This window comes from Myotis yumanensis, unplaced genomic scaffold, assembly GCF_028538775.1.
Source record: "Myotis yumanensis isolate MYYU_CA2020_CCGP unplaced genomic scaffold, mMyoYum1.0.hap1 SCAF_3, whole genome shotgun sequence".
NCBI lineage: Eukaryota > Metazoa > Chordata > Mammalia > Chiroptera > Vespertilionidae > Myotis > Myotis yumanensis.
The window spans coordinates 73967554-73985880 of NW_027223754.1; the positions used below are offsets into that span (position 1 = coordinate 73967554).

General features: G+C 39.9%; 1 protein-coding gene across 1 annotated transcript in view; it reads left to right on the plus strand.

Moving 5' to 3' along the window:
* Positions 1-18327, plus strand: part of DIAPH3 (diaphanous related formin 3) — a 531965-nt gene that overhangs the window by 16132 nt on the left and 497506 nt on the right. The window contains exon 2 of the mRNA XM_070408978.1: positions 15549-15581. Coding sequence (XP_070265079.1) covers positions 15549-15581 — 33 coding nt within the window. The remainder of the gene's footprint in view (positions 1-15548; positions 15582-18327) is intronic.

An 18327-nucleotide genomic window follows, 5' to 3' on the forward strand; every position in this document is an offset into this window, starting at 1 on the left:
CTGATTCCTTTTTAGTTGTAAATACTTGTGTGTTTTTTTAATTGAAAAAGTGATGTATGCACCTCTTAAGCACAACAGTGTTATGAGTACAGAGTGAAATTAACTAAGCCTTCCTTACAGCCCAGATCACCAATTCAGGCTTTTCCCATACAGAGGTAATGATCACTTCTATTATTTTCTATTGTCTCCTTTAATGATATTCTGTGAGTATGTAAAGCACTCACTTTGTACCCACATGGGAAAATACCACAGCATTCACTTAAAAGGTTTCAAGAGATGGTTACCCTCACTCTTGGCACTCACTTTGATCCTTCTCCAGAGAGAAAATAAAGGCCATATTGCTTGAACTTGCTAAATTTCCTGCTATTGCAGCTGTAATCTTCTGTATCTGCAACTCTTCATCTTTTCTTCTCCAATATCCGCAGAAGAAATATGTTTTCCTGATGAAGGTTAATTCCTTTACCACTGTTCTTGACTCAGCCCCACCCCATTAGGCATGTTTCACTCTTGCAGCGGTTCTCAACCTGTGGGTCGCGACCCCTTTGGGGGTCGAATGACCCTTGCACAGGGGTTGCCTAAGACCATCGGAAAACATATATAATTACATATTGTTTTAGTGATTAATCACTATGCTTTAATTATGCTCAATTTGTAACAATGAAATTGGGTGTCACCACAACATGAGGAACTGTATTAAAGGGTCGCGGCATTAGGAAGGTTGGCTCCTTCCCATAAGAATGCTCTCATGTCTTCCACTATAAAAGAAAAAGCAGAAGCAAAAGCAAATAGCCTATCTTCCCAAATTTCCCTTGACCCTTTTAGCCAAATTCTCTGAATCAGTTTCATTTACTCAGTAAATATTTGCATGCTCTTTATATCAAGCATAGCAAAAGTTGATACAATTTGAACTTGACTTTGAGAGGCTCACATTCATTCTGGTATGGAAAAAGAGGTGTGAACCAACAAGTGTGAAGGTTCCCAGGGAGTCCAACTTGTGTAATCTTTAAGAACTCCCATCCCTGCCCCGACTGGTTTGGCTCAGTGGATAGAGCATCGGCCTGTGGACTGAAGGGTCCTGGGTTCGATTCCGGTCAGGGGCACATGCCTAGGTTTCGGGCTCGATCCCCAGTAGGAGGCGTGCAGGAGGCAGCCGATCAATGATTCTCTTTCATCATTGATAATTCTATCTCTCTTTCCCTCTCCCTTCCTCTCTGAAATCAATAAAAATATATTAAAAAAAAGAACTCAGATCCTGGAGTTAACCAAGGTTTAAATCCTGGCTCTATATTTGATAGCTATGTGATCTTTGAAAATTACTTTTGCGTTTTCTTTCTTCATTTGTGAAATGGGAACATTAGTACCTGTATTATAGGTTAGACATGATGATTCAGTGTGTTGTGATGGGGTTTGACACATGAGTACTGAACAGCTCTTAGCTTGTTGTTGCTCTTATGATGGCTTTGGTAAAAGGTAGGTGCACCTTTAAAGGAGGGATTCAGCTGCTTCCCGTGGGTTCCTCAACTTTGCCTTTGCTCCATCATTCCACTGAAATTGCTTTGGTGGATCAGTAATTGCCAACCCAGTGGCTGATATTCAAGCTTCATCTTACTTGACTTCTTCACAGTATTAGCACTAATCTATCATTTCTTGAAGTTTTTGCCATAATATGTTCTTTTCTTCAGATCTTTGTTCATTCCTCTTTTCACTTTTTCAAATTAGTTTTCCCAAGTACTATCTCTGGTTTTCTTCTCTTAAATCTCCTTTCAACATGAGCACATATTAGTACATTTATATAGCGTTTTTTTTTTTTACTGCCTATATCAGTGATGAACTTTCTGGGATGATGGAAATACTCTGTTTTGCTGCGTTTAAGTTGATAGTCACTAGCCACATGTGGCTAATGCTACCAAAAAGCTGAATTTTAAATTTGAATTAATTTAAATAGTCATATGTGGCTACTGGTTAATGACAGAGTTTGGCCAACATTCATGTTTAAAGGGACTGCTTGTGGCCCTCAGAGTCTTCATCTGTAAATCATACTGCCTGCTAATGCGGTGATGATTTACCCCTGCTGGATAACACACACGTATTATTCTAGCTAAGATGGTGGACTTTGCCCGACCCATGTGGCTCAGTGGTTGAGTGTCAGCCTAGGAACCAAGAAGTCACTGTTCGATTCCAGGTCAGGGCACATGCCTGGGTTGTGGGTTCGATCCCCAGTAAGGGGTCTTTCAGGAGGCAGCCAATAGATGATGTTTCTCTCTCATTGATGTTTCTATCTATCCCTCTCCCTTCTTCCTCTCTCTTTCTCTCTCTCAAATCAATAAAAACACATTTAAAAGAAGATGGTGCACTTTCATAGCCTCTGAAGCTACCCTCAATAATAGATTTTTGAATAAAACAACATCAGAGATGACAAAAACAGGCATGAGAACACCACATCTGTTAGAATGACTATCATCAAGAAGACAAGAAAAAGTGTGCTGGGCCCATAACCCAGAAGTCAATGGATTGAAGAAGACAAGAGGTAAGTCCTGGCAAGGATGGGGAGTAAAGGGAAACTCTTGTGCACTGTTGTTGGGATTGTAAATTGGTATAGTCACTATGGAAAACAATAGGGAGGTTCTTCAAAAATTAAAACTAGAACTATCATGATCTAGCAATCCCACTTTTGGGTATATATATATCCAAAGGAAATTAAAACTGGATCTCAAAAAGTTATCTGCACTTCCATGTTTATTGCAGCATTATTCACAATAGCCAAAATATGGGGAAAAACCTAAATGTCTTTCAACAGATAAAGAAGGTGTACACACACACACACACACACACACACACACTGGAATATTATTTAGCCACAAAAAAGAAGGAAATCCTGTCATTTGTGACAAATGGATGGATCTTGAGGACATTATGCTTAGAGAAGGCAGACAGAGAAAGCAGAAATTAATCACTTAATTATTTAAAAAATATTTATTAATTAAATTGATTGGTGTGACATTGGTCAATATGAATATATGGATAGCACTAATATATGGATTATAAAAAAGACGAACTTGTAGAAACAGAAAGCAGAATGATGGTTACCGGGGGCTGGTGGGATGGGTGTGTTGGGGAGATGTTAAAGGGTCAAAGTTGCATCTAGAAGATGAATAAATTCTGGGAACATAGTGTACAAAATAGTGATTATAGTCAGTAATACTGCACTATATACTTAAAAATTGCTAAAAGACCAGAACTTAAGTGTTCTCATTACAAAAAACAAATGATAATTATCGGAAGTGTTAGCTAATGTTACAGTGGTAATCATAGTGCAATATATAAATGAATGAAATCAACACGTCGTGCACCTTAAACTTACACAACATATGTGAATTATATCTCAATTAAGAAAAAAAAGAATCAGGCACAGGAGAATTGTCTCCCTATTCTTGCAAGATTTGCAGTCCTCAGCAATTCCCACTAGATTATTAGTGTCATTGGGTACCTCCCTTGCCTGTGGCCTGCAGCTACTGATGGCCCATAACCCTTATTGACTTGCCTTGTTAGTGTGCTCCAATGATGCAGTAATCATGAAACTATGTACTTTAGGAAGTCCTTTAAAAAATACAGGGTGGGCAAAAGTAGGTTTATAGTTTTTCAGATGGGAAAAGCCATACAGGTTATGATTATAATGATACAAGAATAAACTCTGGGTTTTGCATGCTCACAACTGTAAACCTGCTTTTGCCAACCTCTGTACACTTAGGTCATTGCTGGAGAGTCATTGCTGAAGTCTCCTTTGGAGTTGCAAGCTGGACGATTGCCAAGGGCAGTTTAGGCTGCAGCTGTTTGAGCTTGCAGCTTAAATACAGGAATTGGTGTTTGAAAACCTAACTTGTGACATAGAAGGTTATGTGTTGGAATTTCACCGTGTCATCATGTGACACAGTGGAAGTTTGGTAAGGTATTGGATTGTTCTGTATCTAATCTTGTTTAAGGAGTTATCTCTCCAAATTCTCCAAATTCCCCAAATTCCTTTGGATGATGAGTGCAAAGCAAAGCATTAGGTGAGGAGTCCTTGTATATTTCAGTATGTGTAGCCTCAGCAGACAGTTACTTTTGTTATATTACTTTTTGAATCACCATAAAGGGGAAAAAATAAGTGACCCAGGCCAATCTCTCTCCCCTGGTCCCATTACAATCTTTTGGATGATAAATTCGTTCAGGGCAGGTGCTGTGTTTTGTAAGTGTTTATATGTCAGACTTAGTTTGATATCTGGTTAACTTAGATGCTCTATAACTATATCCTGCTTGGTTAATATTTGTAAAAGAAATGTAAAATGTAAAGATATTTTATGCATAATTCTGGGACTGCATATAAGAGCTGGAATTGTGCCCTTTTCCTCTCCTTTGGTGATTTAGTTATTTTTCAAAGTTCTTTGCCTCGCGAACAACTCAGAAACGGCTTCATTTCCAATGTGAATTTTCCTCCCTTGGTCTGATTACACCAGCTGTTCCATGGAGCAGTGGGGACGAGGGTAGGGAAGGGGAATGAGCCTGGTTTGGAAGTCACAGTGACTTAGGTTCCATTCCCAGCCTGGCCACTCACCACTCTGGCAAATTACTTCTGTGGCACTCAATTTCCTGGTCTCTAGGATGGGGATAATGGCTAATTTGTAGGATTGTTGGGTATATGAGTAATTATGGAAAGTGCTCAGTAAATGTTGATAGTAATGATAGTGAGGAGGGCTAGATCAGATGGGTCCCGAGGGTTCTTGGATCTTGGGTTCTGTGTCAGTAAAGGCCTATTTGGCTTAAAGCAGTGGTTCTCAACCTTGGCTGCACATTAGAATCACCTGGGAATCTTTTTAAAATCCTGATTTCTGGGCCTCATCCTCCGGAAATTCTGTTTCTTTGTTACTAATGTTGTGGCCCCACCCCATAATAAAGAAACAGAATTTCTGGAGGATGAGGCCCAGAAATCAGGATTTTATAAAGATTCCCAGGTGATTCTAATGTGCAGCCAAGGTTGAGAACCACTGGCTTAAAGGAACAGACCCCATACAGTAGCTAGTTTAAGCTTGGAGAGGGCAATTGTAAAGATGGAGAGGGTTGTCTTCCGGGATCAAGCACAGAAGTGTAACTGGTCCTTATAAGAGATTGGAGCCAAGAACTGAAAGCTGGCCGCTTTTCTCATTCTTTTTTCTGGGGTCACACAGCCTCCTTTTGTTTCTCACTGGGCACTTGCCCCACGGCTGTATCTCTGCATCATGTAGCTTCTACTGCTTCAACCTTCACACAACCAAGTCCAGAGCCTCCCAATTCTACATGTACTTATATGCCCCTGGCCTACACAAGAGCAGCTCCTGATTCTCATCTCTGAATCCCAAATCCAGGTTTCGGGGATAGTAAGCATCTGATTAGCTCTGCTTGGGGTTAGTGTTGAGCTCTGCTCACATCAGCTGTGGCCAGGGTGGGCTCACCCCCAGGACAGAGAAGCGATCGTGTGCACCAGGCAGGTAAATCAACAGGTCCACCGATCTTTGGAGATGCCTTGATGATAAACTTAGTACCAGAAGACTGAGTTCATGATACAAGCACACAGAGATATTACAGGATCGATTCCAGACCACCGAAATAAATCGAGTTTTACAGTAAGATGGGCCATACTCTTGCTGGTGGAGGGTCTTGCCTTCAGTTTGTGAAAAACACATCTGTGAAGGGCAGTAAAGCAAAGAACTATAAAATGAGGTATGCTCGTAGTTTATCCAATTTAGTGATTTTTAACCCTGGCTGCACATTCGAGTCACCTGGGGGAATTATAAAACTGCTTGTGGCAGGCCCCAACTCTGGGGATTCTGATTCACTTGGTTTGTGATATTACTCAGATATCTGTATTGGAAAAAGAAAACAAAATTCTTCAGATGATTCTCTTGTGTAGTCAGGTTGAAAACCACTGACCTAAAATGTTCCCTGCCCTGTGGTAGGCCTAGGTGTTCAAAGAGGAGGGAAACAAGGTCCCTGCCACATTAAAAAGCAAAAGCAAAAGAAAAAAAGCAAACACAAACTGTAAGACAAGCAGTGATCAGTGATCCAAGGGAATTGTCAACAAAAGGGTGGAGAGAGGTGGGATTTTTATTTCTTGATGATGATGAAGGTTGACCCATCCTTATTGTAAATTTATATGTGCAGTACCTATTCAGTCTGTCTGCTTACCTCACAACTCAGCTGTCAGTCTCTCGAGGCCCAGGCAACAGGCTGGCCCTGGGAAGGCAATGGAAACTGCCACTGCTTAGAGTTCTCAGCCCCAAAGAAAAATGACAATACATGAGAGGCTCAGCAGCTGAAAGGATGGTCCAGTATGCTTGACACCCAGCAAAATAGAGCTGCTGGCAAAGTATGAGAAAAATCCCTGCCCTCCAGCAGCCTAAGCCGGGGTGAGGGGGTAGGGGGAGCCCTGCACACTTTTACATCAATTACAAGTGGATTTGAGTGGATTAGAGAATGATCACAGTGCCCAGGAGACTGTTGGAGGTAGCTGTGAGGAGAGTGAGGATGACCTGAACCAAGGTGGGGATGTTAGTGGGAAGGAAGGAAACTACCATTTATTAAAGCCACCTCACCACCAGGTGTAGTATGTTGTGTACGTAACCTGGCCTTCTCAAGTAAGGCTCCTAATAAGCCAATGGGGGAAGATGTTCTGGTACAGATAGGAAACTGAAGCTGAGAAGGTTAAAGTGCTCAAGGTCACACAGCTGATCAGTATCAGAGTTGGATTCCCATCCAGGTGAGTTTGATCCTAGAACCCAGGCAGTTTGCCTCTGCCCAATAAATGCAAGCCTGCATGTAAGAATCCCAGGAGAGAGACACTTGAGGTCGAGAGCATTAGAGAACCTTCCTGAAGCAGGCAGCTTTTGGAAAGTGAGCAGGTGGATATATAGGGTAACAGAAAGAGCCCGAACACACATATTGAGGGGAGGGACTGGGGTGCTGAAATAGAAGCCATGGTGGGGGATTTAACCTGGGGGTGGCTTACAAGGGATTGGAAGGGAAAGGGCTGTCTGAGAGGGTCCCTGTGGCTAGGCTCAGACATCTGTGTGCCCCTCTACCCCTTGTGTGTAGACCCTTGTGGGAGCACTCTTTCGGGCTGACCCTTAGAATTCTGAGGGGTGTGAGGGATTATGTTGCAACTAAGCTGTTGTAATTAACTTTTTATTTCTCACTTTCCAAACATGCTTGGCTATTCCTTCCACCCCCCAACCCCCAGACTAATTCTACATTAAAAAAAACAAGCAGTTTTGTAAATCAATAGAATTAACTGAGTTTGTCCAGAAATTGCCTTTGTGAGCTTTATAGTGCTTTGGGAATATTTCTAATACTTTCTAGTAAAGGACTCCTGGCAGCTTAACCAAACCAGCTACTTAAAGGGCCCTGCAGGGAAAGGATTACTGGAAAACAGACCTATTGCTTTCCTTTCCTCAGGTGTATCTTGTGTAATCTGCAGATTCAACTATTATTTACTGTTAAAGTTGATTGTTCATGTGTTTTTATACTTAAACACTTGTGATTATTCCATTAGAAGAATAAAAGCCCATGCCCTTAAAATGGTCTGGGGGGACCTGCCGCAGCCTCCCCTTTTTTTTTTTTTTTGTTAATCCTCACCTGAGGATATTTTTCCATTGATTTTTCTTAGAGAGAGTGGGAGAGGGAAAGAACGAGAGAAATATAATGTGAGACAAACACATCGATTGGTTGCCTCCTGCATGAGCCCGACCAGGGCCCGGGCTGGGGAGGAGGAGCCTGTAACTGAGGTATGTGTCCTTCATCAAAATCGAACCCAGGACCCTTCGGTCTGCAGGCCTACACTCTATCCACTGAGCCATACCGGCTAGGGCTTTCCCTGTGTTTTGCAGGTGCAGTAGCGCTGGCTTCCTGGATCCTTGAACACAGCACAAGTGCTCCTTCTCTGTGGCCTTGGTGTGGCTGTCCTTCCCCACAGCTATCAACTTAGTCCACTTTCAACACTGCTCAAAGGCCACTTTCTCAGCCAGGCCTATGCCAACCCCAATTCCCCACGTTTAAAATTGCAAACTGCAAACTTGCTCACCTTACGCTGCACTACTTTTCATTTTTAGCAGAGCACTCATCAACTTCCAACAGCCTCTGTAATTTATTTATTGTATTTATTGTCTGTTTCCCCTGAAATGGATGAGTTCCTTTAGATAAGTTCCTTTAGGACAGGAATCTTTGTTTTATTTATTTATTTGTTTTCCCTTGTCAAGAATGAAGTAGTGTTGCATAAATATTTGTCGAATGAATGTTTTAGGAATCTCATTCTGTAAGAAGAACAAATTCTGTATTATAACTTACCTAAATCATGGTTAAAAATTAACTTGACTTTCGTCTTAGATCATTGCTATACTGTTTGCATGTTAATTGACATGTATTTAAGCATGTATAAGTAGCAAGTAGAGGCTCTGTTTTTCCTTCTAGTTAGTCACCACTGAATTCCTCTGTTATGGTGCATATCCCACGCTCTTATATTATGGATATTTACTTGTCTTATTGTGTAGTAGATAAAATAATTGGATTATGAGACTAGGTTTTGATCAGAAAAATCATGTCTTATATTTTATCTTTTACATTTTGGTATAATGTCCTCATCTGCATGAAGGGGTTATCAAGTATTTACCTTAATTTTCTAAGGTATTTACCTTAACTTTCTCAAGATGAGATAGTTTACATTTATAATAAAGAAAAATATTAGATTTTTTTAACTTTGTCATTAGTAAATGTCATAAAATAAAAAAAGCTAAGTCAATATTTTATTGTTGCCACAGAAATTGCATTTGTGTCAGAAGGATTTGTGCTTGTGATGTAGTGATTTGTATATTTTTCTTGGAATTAAGTCTCTATCAGGTGACAACATCAGTAATTCACAAAACCAAGGAGCTTTTTGAAATTTGTTAATCTATATATGTGAATTAGAAAACAAATGAATAATGTGCTTAATGTATTCTGACATCTGAAAATATGAATTAAAAATCCAGACTATTAAAAATTCCGTTCATAGCATTTATTAGATTTTTTTAGATTTTCATTTTTACTTCTTTCATCAGTACATACTTCTGTTTTTTGAAAAGGAACTAATCTATATTTTCTGCTTGGTATGAAAAGTATTATCCATAGTATTATTTTCTCATAAAAATAAATGTATTCATCTTAGACAACTGGGAAAAAAATAGGAGTATGTGGAAAAAAAATTGCTCTAAGTCCTGGCTGGTTAGGCTCAGTGGTTAGAATGTAGGCTAGTGGACTGAAGGGTCTGGGGTTTGATTCCAGTCAAGGGCATGTACTTCGGTGTGGTCTTCAACACTGGCACCAGTTGAGGCGTGTGCAGGAGGCAACCAGTCGATGTGTCTCTCCCCCTCCCTTCCACTCTCTCTACAAATTAATGGAAAAAATATCCTTGGGTGAAGATTAACAACAATGAAAAAATTGCTACAAGTCCCACAATCCAGATATATAAAATTAACAATGGTTTCTTATTTTTTTTCATAAATGTATTAGTGAAGTTAGAATTATTGCATATGCTATTTTAAATACAACTTTTTCACGTAACATTGTTTTGTAAGCATTTTCCTATGTCATTATAGCCCATATGGCAGGACTATACTTTATTTACTCTATTTTATAGTTTGGAAAATTTTAGGTTGATTACAATTTTAGCTATTTAAAATAACATGGTAGTGATAGATATTTTTATATAAACCTTTTGTTGTATTTATTTCCTAAGTATAAGTTCTAGAAGTAGATTTACTAGGATAAAGAATGTGAACATAGGATTTGTTTTACCAGTTTGTTCTCTAAAAAGGCTTAACCAAATTCACTTTCCTTATGGTGATGGTACAATGTAAATAAATACTTCTCAAATATATATGAAATGAAGAGTAGTGCTCTATTAATCTCAGAGATATTCAGCCTAAATTTGCATCTTGGACAAGACATCTAGGAGGCTGAAGCATTCTTCAGAAATAATCTAGTAATTTGGATAATCTTAAAGGTGATTCTTGATGCTCAGGGCCCATTTAAAATCTTTCTACAGCTAATGCTTTAAATACTTCTCAGCCTTCTCCAGATGATGGAAAAGGCCTAGAACTAAAGCTACTTGTAAAGCTGCTCAAAGATTTAAATGGATTTTTCCTGGGCCCCTTGGACACAAGTTTTTGGCCTGGTAGTATAGGTGAAAAGAACTGGAACAGCCTAACAGAACACCTTAAAATAGGTATTAGAGCTGTGTTACTGGAATTAGCCATTATGATTTCCCTTTAATTTTACCTCAACATTGGATGAGTTTATTGACAGTAAAAGAACACTAGGGTTCTTTTTAGAATAAAAAACGACTTGTTAGGTGCCTAGTGCCTGTGATGTGTAATCTAGGTGAGAATTCCAAATAATAACTTGATAATTGGTTTTTTAGAGATGTGGTTGTCTTCTAGCAGTTCTGCTGCAGCTTTTAAAAAATCTTACGTTGTCTTAGAAATGAATATTTTCTATTCAATTCTGTGGAATAATGCCTCCCCAGAAAGTTGATCTTTCTTGATGACTTTCCTTGCCCAAAGAAGGATCTATGGAGAAAGGAGGTCTTGATTCTTGAGAGTAGGGAAGCCTTGGATAATGAATAATGAACAGGTGTTTATTTTTCTGATGTACACAGGATTATGGCTTTGAATAAATGGACAGGTTAAAAGAAGCTGTGAGGAACAAGTGAATTTTTCTAATTCTCAGCTGTACCTAGTATCTGTCTCCTTTTCCACTCTTTCCACCCATTAAAAAATGACAAAGCCAATAAACCTAAAAGCTTTGCTTTATGGTATCAAAGAGGTAGCTCTACTCTTATCTTCAGTGCTAGGAAAACTTCAGTATTATTTTTGGAACCTTCTGAGATGTTAAATCTGGAGCCCTTGAAGAATATTTTCACATCAATGGGTGTGTAGTTGCCTGGGAGATGACACTTAGATAGACACTGTAGGTGTGGTTAGTGTCATGATTAGTAGTAATATCACTTTACATTTCTACCATCTTCATAATTGGTGTTCACATTAAAATAAATACAGTGTGTGGACCAGAAATGTTATTAGGTCAAAATACATATTCATAATTGTTTTGGTTGAAAGGAATAATCTGGACTTTAACACAGTGTGAGTAACACTTTAACATATTATCATTACCCACAGATTATAGACTAAGAGAAGACTGATTCTTGCTTTTTCCCCCCTTAAGATATAACTTTGTTGTGTCAGTAATTAGTCTGTCACTGACTCATTTTGACAAATAGTGTCATGTCATGGTGGATATAAAGAACAATCTTCAGTACTTAGGGTTTAAGCATATGCTTATGAGAAGGATCTATGGAGAAAGGAGGTCTTGATAATGTATCTTAGATACAGACTAAGCAATTGTTAATTCATTCTAGACACCAGAAATTGTTTTAAGAGAATGTAACAGTACTAATTGGTGCCTGTCACTTCATGGCAGTAAACCTGTTCCAAGTGTACCAGCTCCCTGCCTCTTGCTTATTTGAAATCATCTTGTATTTTTCTCTGTACCCTTCATTTAGCTTGTTTCGGGGACACCGGTTTTAAAGTGAGTCACATGATGAGAAGTGTGTGTGTGCGCACGCGCGTGCGTGCGCCGGCTGAGGGAGTAGTCAATGAGGGAGGTGTGTGGAGCTGGTTTCTCTTGGTCCTGGGCTTACTGGGGGGCCCCTTAAACATGCAGGTTCTTAAGCCCGACCTTAGACTTACTAAATCAGAATCTTGGGAAGCCGAGGCCCCATAGTCTACTTTTGCAAAGAGAATCTTAGTGTGTTTTTTATGCCCATTAACCAGCTGGTTTAGAGGGTCCAGTTTATAAAAACTGGTTCTGAGTCACATTTGTTCAGAAGCTTTAATCTTGGATTTCCTCTTGTTGGAAATTTCTTATAATGCCACAGTAAATTCAATGGAATTGCAGCAGATAAAACTAAATATTACCATGTATTTGGCTCTGATGATAGTTACCCAAACCTGTAGTTGTGACACCTGGTGGTGGCGGTCATGTACTTGATAATACATTGGACAGATCCTTTGTTCCCTGCTAGTTCAAATGTGCTAACCAATGAAAGACAATGTAAAACTTGCTAAAAATCTTGGCTACAGTTTGGAATCTTTTTCATTGCATGTTTATCCCAGGGTAATGCTTTGTGTTAATTTATTTGGTCTTTGTTACATACTTGTAAACTTTTACTTATAAACTAAGTGGGTGGAAGTGGGACTGTTTCTTCATACCCCTTCATATTTACAGCATTTATCACAGTGCTTTGAAAGCTCTAGCTCTATTTTTGACAGCATGTGCTGTCTTCAATAAAGGTTTTTGATGGAATATAGAGATCTGTGTTCTGTGTTTTTGCCCCCTTTTTTCGGATCCTATGTTCTTTAGAAGAAAAAAACCTATACAGACTTTCTCTTTCAGTTCCAGAGTGCTCCTCTGGACCATTCCTCCTAGGAATCATCATGAGTAGAAAACATATCTCTATGTGGTACTCCTTACTCTTTAGGGAGAAAATAGAATTTGCAAGTAGAGAAACACAACGGGAAACAGAAAGAAGGGTGCATTTTTGGCTCTAAAATGTTAGGGCTAGGACAAGAGCCCTGATGTACTTTCATACCACACACTAACCAGTTACCAGTGGCCCGTGTTCAGAACTGTTCACATTTTGATATTATCCCCATTTTATACTATCCCATAAAGCAACACTAGCACCAGGTAATGTAATAAAGGTCACAAAGTCACCTTTGTGTGACTGTTTTAATGTCTAAAACTATATGCTTTTAATTTGTTTTGGGCAAATAATGCCCCTAAAAAGTTGCTATCAAATTGTTACTATTTTTAAAAAGTGTTTCTGTTTGCTTTCACTTAATAGTCAATTTTGTGTTTCTATTTTCTCCTTGGTGTAGTTATCAGCAAATGCTACTCCTGAACTAGATTGATGCATGCAGTTGCTATTTTCCCCAACCAGAAGTAAAGAGCATGACTGGTAGCTGTAAAACAAAAACACTTCATTTTCTAAGGATCTTGGTTAGCCAGATATCTAAACAGTACCTCAAGTACCAGTATGAAGGCAATAACTTTTTATAATAAAGTCTTTTCTTCTTTGTTTTAGTGAAAGCTTTTTTTAAAAAAATATTTTTTTAATTGATTTTTTTAGAGAGGAAGGGAGAGGGATAGAGAGATAGAAACATAAATGATAGAGAAACGTCATTGATCTGCTACCTCCTGCATGCCCTCGGGGCATGTGCCCTGACCAGGAATCTAACAGGTAACCTATTGGTTCCTCGGTCAGTGCTCCCCTGAGCCACACCTGCCGGGCTTTTCTTTTTTTAATTAAGGATATCACCCCTGTAGTTTTGTGGCTACACAAAGCTAAAGCCCCACAGAATTATCTGAGGATTCTATGTCAGTCATCCACTTCCTCCACTGTCTAGAAGTCTATAATTTAAACAGGTTGAACCTTGAATGTAAACTTTATAGTAAACTTGAATGAATTAATATTAACATCCAGACATCCCACAAAGGATGCCAGGGCTTTAGGTGTCTCCTAGCTGAGTTGATAAATTCATCTGGGTCAGGGGGAGTGCCGCTCAGCCAGAAGCTGGGTTCACGGCTGGTGAGTGCAGCAGCGGTGGCAGGAGCCTCTGCAGCAGCACTAAGGACGTCCCTGAGGAGCGGGCCTAAACCATCAGTTGGACATCCCCCGAGGGCTCCTGGACTGCGAGAGGGCGCAGGCCTGGCTTAGGGACCACCCCCCACCCCCACTCGAGTGCATGAATTTCATGCACTTGAGCCTCTAGTTTTTAAATATTACCATGTATTTGGCTCTGATGATAGTTACCCAATAACTATCATAAATTTATATTTTTTATTTGGCCTTATGTTTTAACCAATGGGCCACCCAGAATGCTATTGTCAAAAGTCAGCTATGTTCCTTTTATCAGAGAACCTTGAAATGACCCCCTTTCAGGTGTGATGAGAGTTGTGATTTCCCTGTCCCTTTTTCTGTGGACTTGGAGTAGAATTGGGTTTAATTCTAGTAATGGTTTCTGGGGTGACACTGGAGCCTTAAGTGCCTCAGAAATTTTAGTCCTGCCCTGGATTACACTCACTCTTAAGGACCTTGGTGCATACTAATTTCAAGGACTAGAGATAATATTGATTAAAAGCAAATTTTACAGCCCAGAATTAAATACTAACCCCTTTGTTAATCCAGTGTTATTACTACAGTGGGGCCTTGACTTACGAGTTTAATTCGTTCCGAGACCGAGCTCCTTAAGGAGCTCGTTAACTCAAATTACTCTGTCAACTCAATGCAAAAAATCGGCGGAGAGACAGCTGGTATCTCAAAAAACTCGGTAGTCGGGACACTGTTAAGTCAAGGCCCCACTGTACTTTTTTCCTAATTTAGCAGGCAGTCAGTCTGGAACCCAATGGTGTGGCTAATGGTGAATGGTGTCGTCGTTTATTTAGCTGCATTTTCTTTGGTGTATACAAAGCTCATTCTGGGTTCCTCAAGTTGCTGTTTCCTCTGTACTAGATGAAAGACCATCTTGGTGAAAGACAGAAGAGAATCTGGGATAGGGATTTATACTGTAACAGTTTCTAACCTGGGTCATTGAGGTAGATTCTTACAAAGTAGTACAACGCATTTCCTACTTAGGAAATGCCCTTGATCCATTTTCTGCCCGGTCAATGATCTAATGCCATAATGAGTAAGAGGAAGGAGAATTGGAAATTGATTCTAGCTACTGAGAGACAAAACCTTTCCCGACTCTGGAATTTATAAAACTTAGATTTGTTCCCCCTCCCCCACCCCAGTACTTTTTCTTGTGAACTCCACTTTGCAGGAAACTAATTTATTCATTTTCTAAAGTGGCCTTATGTTTGTCTAGCAAGGAAATCAGCAAAAGGGTTCTTGAAGAAGCTAGCAATGCAATTGGAAGTGTCTACTGTCACCACTAGTGATAAATCATACTGATGTTAAAGATGCAAATACTTGTTCTAGTATTCTCCTCTTTGTTTCTAGAATTGTTTAAGTTAATTAAGCCAGCAAAGTACTTCATTATCTACTGTGTTGCATGTTAATGGTATATTTAAAGTTTCGCTGTTTTATAATGTGAACAAATTTCTGAAAATTATATTTAAATCTTTATTGTGTTCTAAGTTCATATACTTAATGATAATTAATATTGTTAATTGGGAGAATATATTAATTGTACCACAGTTAGATTTCTAGTTTGGTATACAAATACAAGAAATTTTAGGAAACATTTGGTACTACCACATTCAGGTTAGCTTTTGCCCATCTTCTCAAGAAAGTGATTAAAACTATATATAATGCATTTTTATTAGACTATCAGGAATTTAATTACATTCAACTTAGCATTGTAGAATTTTAAATGTACTCTATTAGCTAAAATTTTAAAAAGCTGTTATAAATTACTGATACGATTGGTTTCTTTCATTTGCAGCATTTAAATATTAGGACATTGACAGATGACATGGTAAGGTTCTTAATGTTTCTTTGTGAATTTTAACTAACTGTGATGTCGATAGCATGCTGTGCTAACACCTTTGATATTGCTAAAAACTGCATGTTTTGGAAATGTACTTTGTTATGGTGCTAAAATAAGAGGCAGAACTGGTAAAATGTATTAAATTGTTGCTTTTAAATAGTAAAAGGGACTAGTTGATATGTTTAAAAAACTTGTCTAATTACAAATTGTCAGTCAACCTTAAATTATTAAAATCAGCTCTCGTACTTCAAAAAGAAGTAAAAAAAATAGCTAAAGACATATTGGCTTTTCAGAAATATATAGTTGCTAAATAAAATAGACCAGACTGAATACCATATGTGCAATTTTAAAAAATTTTACTTAAAAGAGAACCAAGCAACCTTAGTATATGTTCTGCATGTTGAAAATAATAGCCCTTCTTATAAGGAATTAACATGTCATAGCACCCTTATAGGTTCTTGTATATATATTGGAGGACAAAGCATTTCACTCTACTGACCAAGTTTCGAATTCATATTCACCTTGTATCAAATATGAAACAGAGTGCTTAAAACATAGTGGGCACTCAGCAATTATTTAGCATCCCTGGTAATCTAGAGCAGCATCTTAGACACTTACCATCTTAGAGTAAGATGGATGTGCAACTGTGAATGAGACATACTGTTAGATCCTGACATGCGGATTTAAAAAAATTGAATTAGATTGTCGTGTTTTATTCCTTTGTATTGTATCTAAGAAAAAGGTATTTATGTAAACTTTTCAGGATGACATTTATTTCTCAGGCAACAGTATTTAGAAAATGGTAGCAATGTGGAGCACTTATGAAGATGATGTATGTAATTTCTCACCCTGCGAGGTTGATGTTGTCCTCATTCTTCCACCGAGGGCACTGAGGCTGACAGGTTAAGTTGGTAGCTCTCTCAAGTACGCACAGCTGGCAAGTGGTGCAGCTGTGGCTTGAATCTTGTTCCACACAGCTCCACACCTATACACTTACTCTGTCGATTTAGTTTTCAAATGGCTTAAGGCCGATAATAAAACCATCTGCAATGTTTATGTTTGAACTTTTATGAGAATATACAGTGGTATGTTTGTAACAGCCTTATTGAACTATAATTCACATATCAAATATTCATCCATTTAAAGTGTACATTTCAGTGTTTTGTAGTATATTCTCAGAGTTGTGAAACCATCACCACAATCAATTTTAGAACATTTTCATCACCAAAAAAGAAACTTCATACCCTTAAGCAGTCACTCCCTAATTACCTCCAGCTCCCTCAGCCATAGGCAATTGCCAGTCTATTTTCTGTCTGGAGCAGCGACAAAGCAAAGGCCGCTCCGAAGCCCACAACTTCGGATTACTTTCTCCTTCAAGTGCTCCTGAAGTTCCGCACGGATAAGGGAAGAGACCCTAGTTGTGATACCTTTGGGGAAGATTCTGAGCTGTTGCTCCAGATTCGAAACGATGTGCTTGACTCCCTGGGTGTTAATCCTGACCTGCTTCCTGAAGACTTTGTCAGGTTCTGCTTCTCCGAGATGGCTCCTGTGTGTGCAGTGGTTGGAGGGGTCTTGGCCCAGGAAATCGTGAAGGCCCTGTCTCAAAGTGACCCACCTCACAACAACAACTTCTTTTTTGATGGCATGAAGGGAAATAGGATTGTGGAGTGCCTTGGCTGCAAGTGAACCCACCCATGACACGGCAGCCCTGAAGATGCTGACCCCCAGCGTGCTCGCATGCATTCCCCTGCCCTTCCTCCCACCAAGGCATCTCTCGGCGAGAGAAGAGTGAAGTCATTGGACCAACGCAAACCCTTTCCTGTGAACAATGAGATCGTGTAGATGTGCTCCTTGCGAGCACCAACAGCTGCTGCACATGAGCGGGCAGAGGGACCGGCGGCCTCCCTCCCACACCGCGCAGCACCGCGCAGGACTGTTTGCCAGCTCCGCTGAGCGGGCAGCACCTGCAAGTGCCCTCCAGCGCCTTTCTGTCCTGGTGCTGTCACGGCATCCCCACACCTCTGGGTACCGCCAGGGATGCCTGCCAGGGACCAGCCACCTGGTTGCGTGGGAGCCTCTCGCTACCTTCCTGGACTTCTTCTCCGCCCTATATCACACTGCGGGGAGCATGGCCTCGGGGGAATGAGGCCCAGGCCCCATGAAACACGAGTGGAACCGCAATGCAGACTGGTGCCTGGGAGGAAAAACATGGCAGGCGGGTGTATTTCCTCCGGAGTTCGAAATCCTGAAAAACAACAGGTGGCATCTGGTGCGCGGGTCCTGAGTGTTAATTGAGGATTAGTGAGTCCAGCCTGGGCTGCGGGACAGAGGAACAGGCACCGGGTCCTCTAGGGCATTAGGGCGAGACCTTGCCAGTTGAATATTAGGGCTGAATATTAGGAAAAGTGTTTTAAAGGCCCCGCCCCCGGGGATTCTGATCTGTGGGGCCACGCTGGGAGGGAGGAGCCTGTCCTGTTCACAGAGCCTTCTCTGCTGTGGTGCGGGAGCCTGTTGCATTTAAGGGCTGTGTCGGTCCTTCGTTGCCCCTGAATGGCAGCTGTTTGTGTTTTGATTTTTTTTTATATTTTCTAGATTCCCATGGTCCTTTAAGAAGGAATGGTAGAAATAAAGTTATTTGCTTTAAAAAAAATGGAGATTTGCATCTTCTGGACACTTCATATAAATGGAGTCATATGATATATAGTCTTTTGTGACTGAAATTTTTACTTAGCAT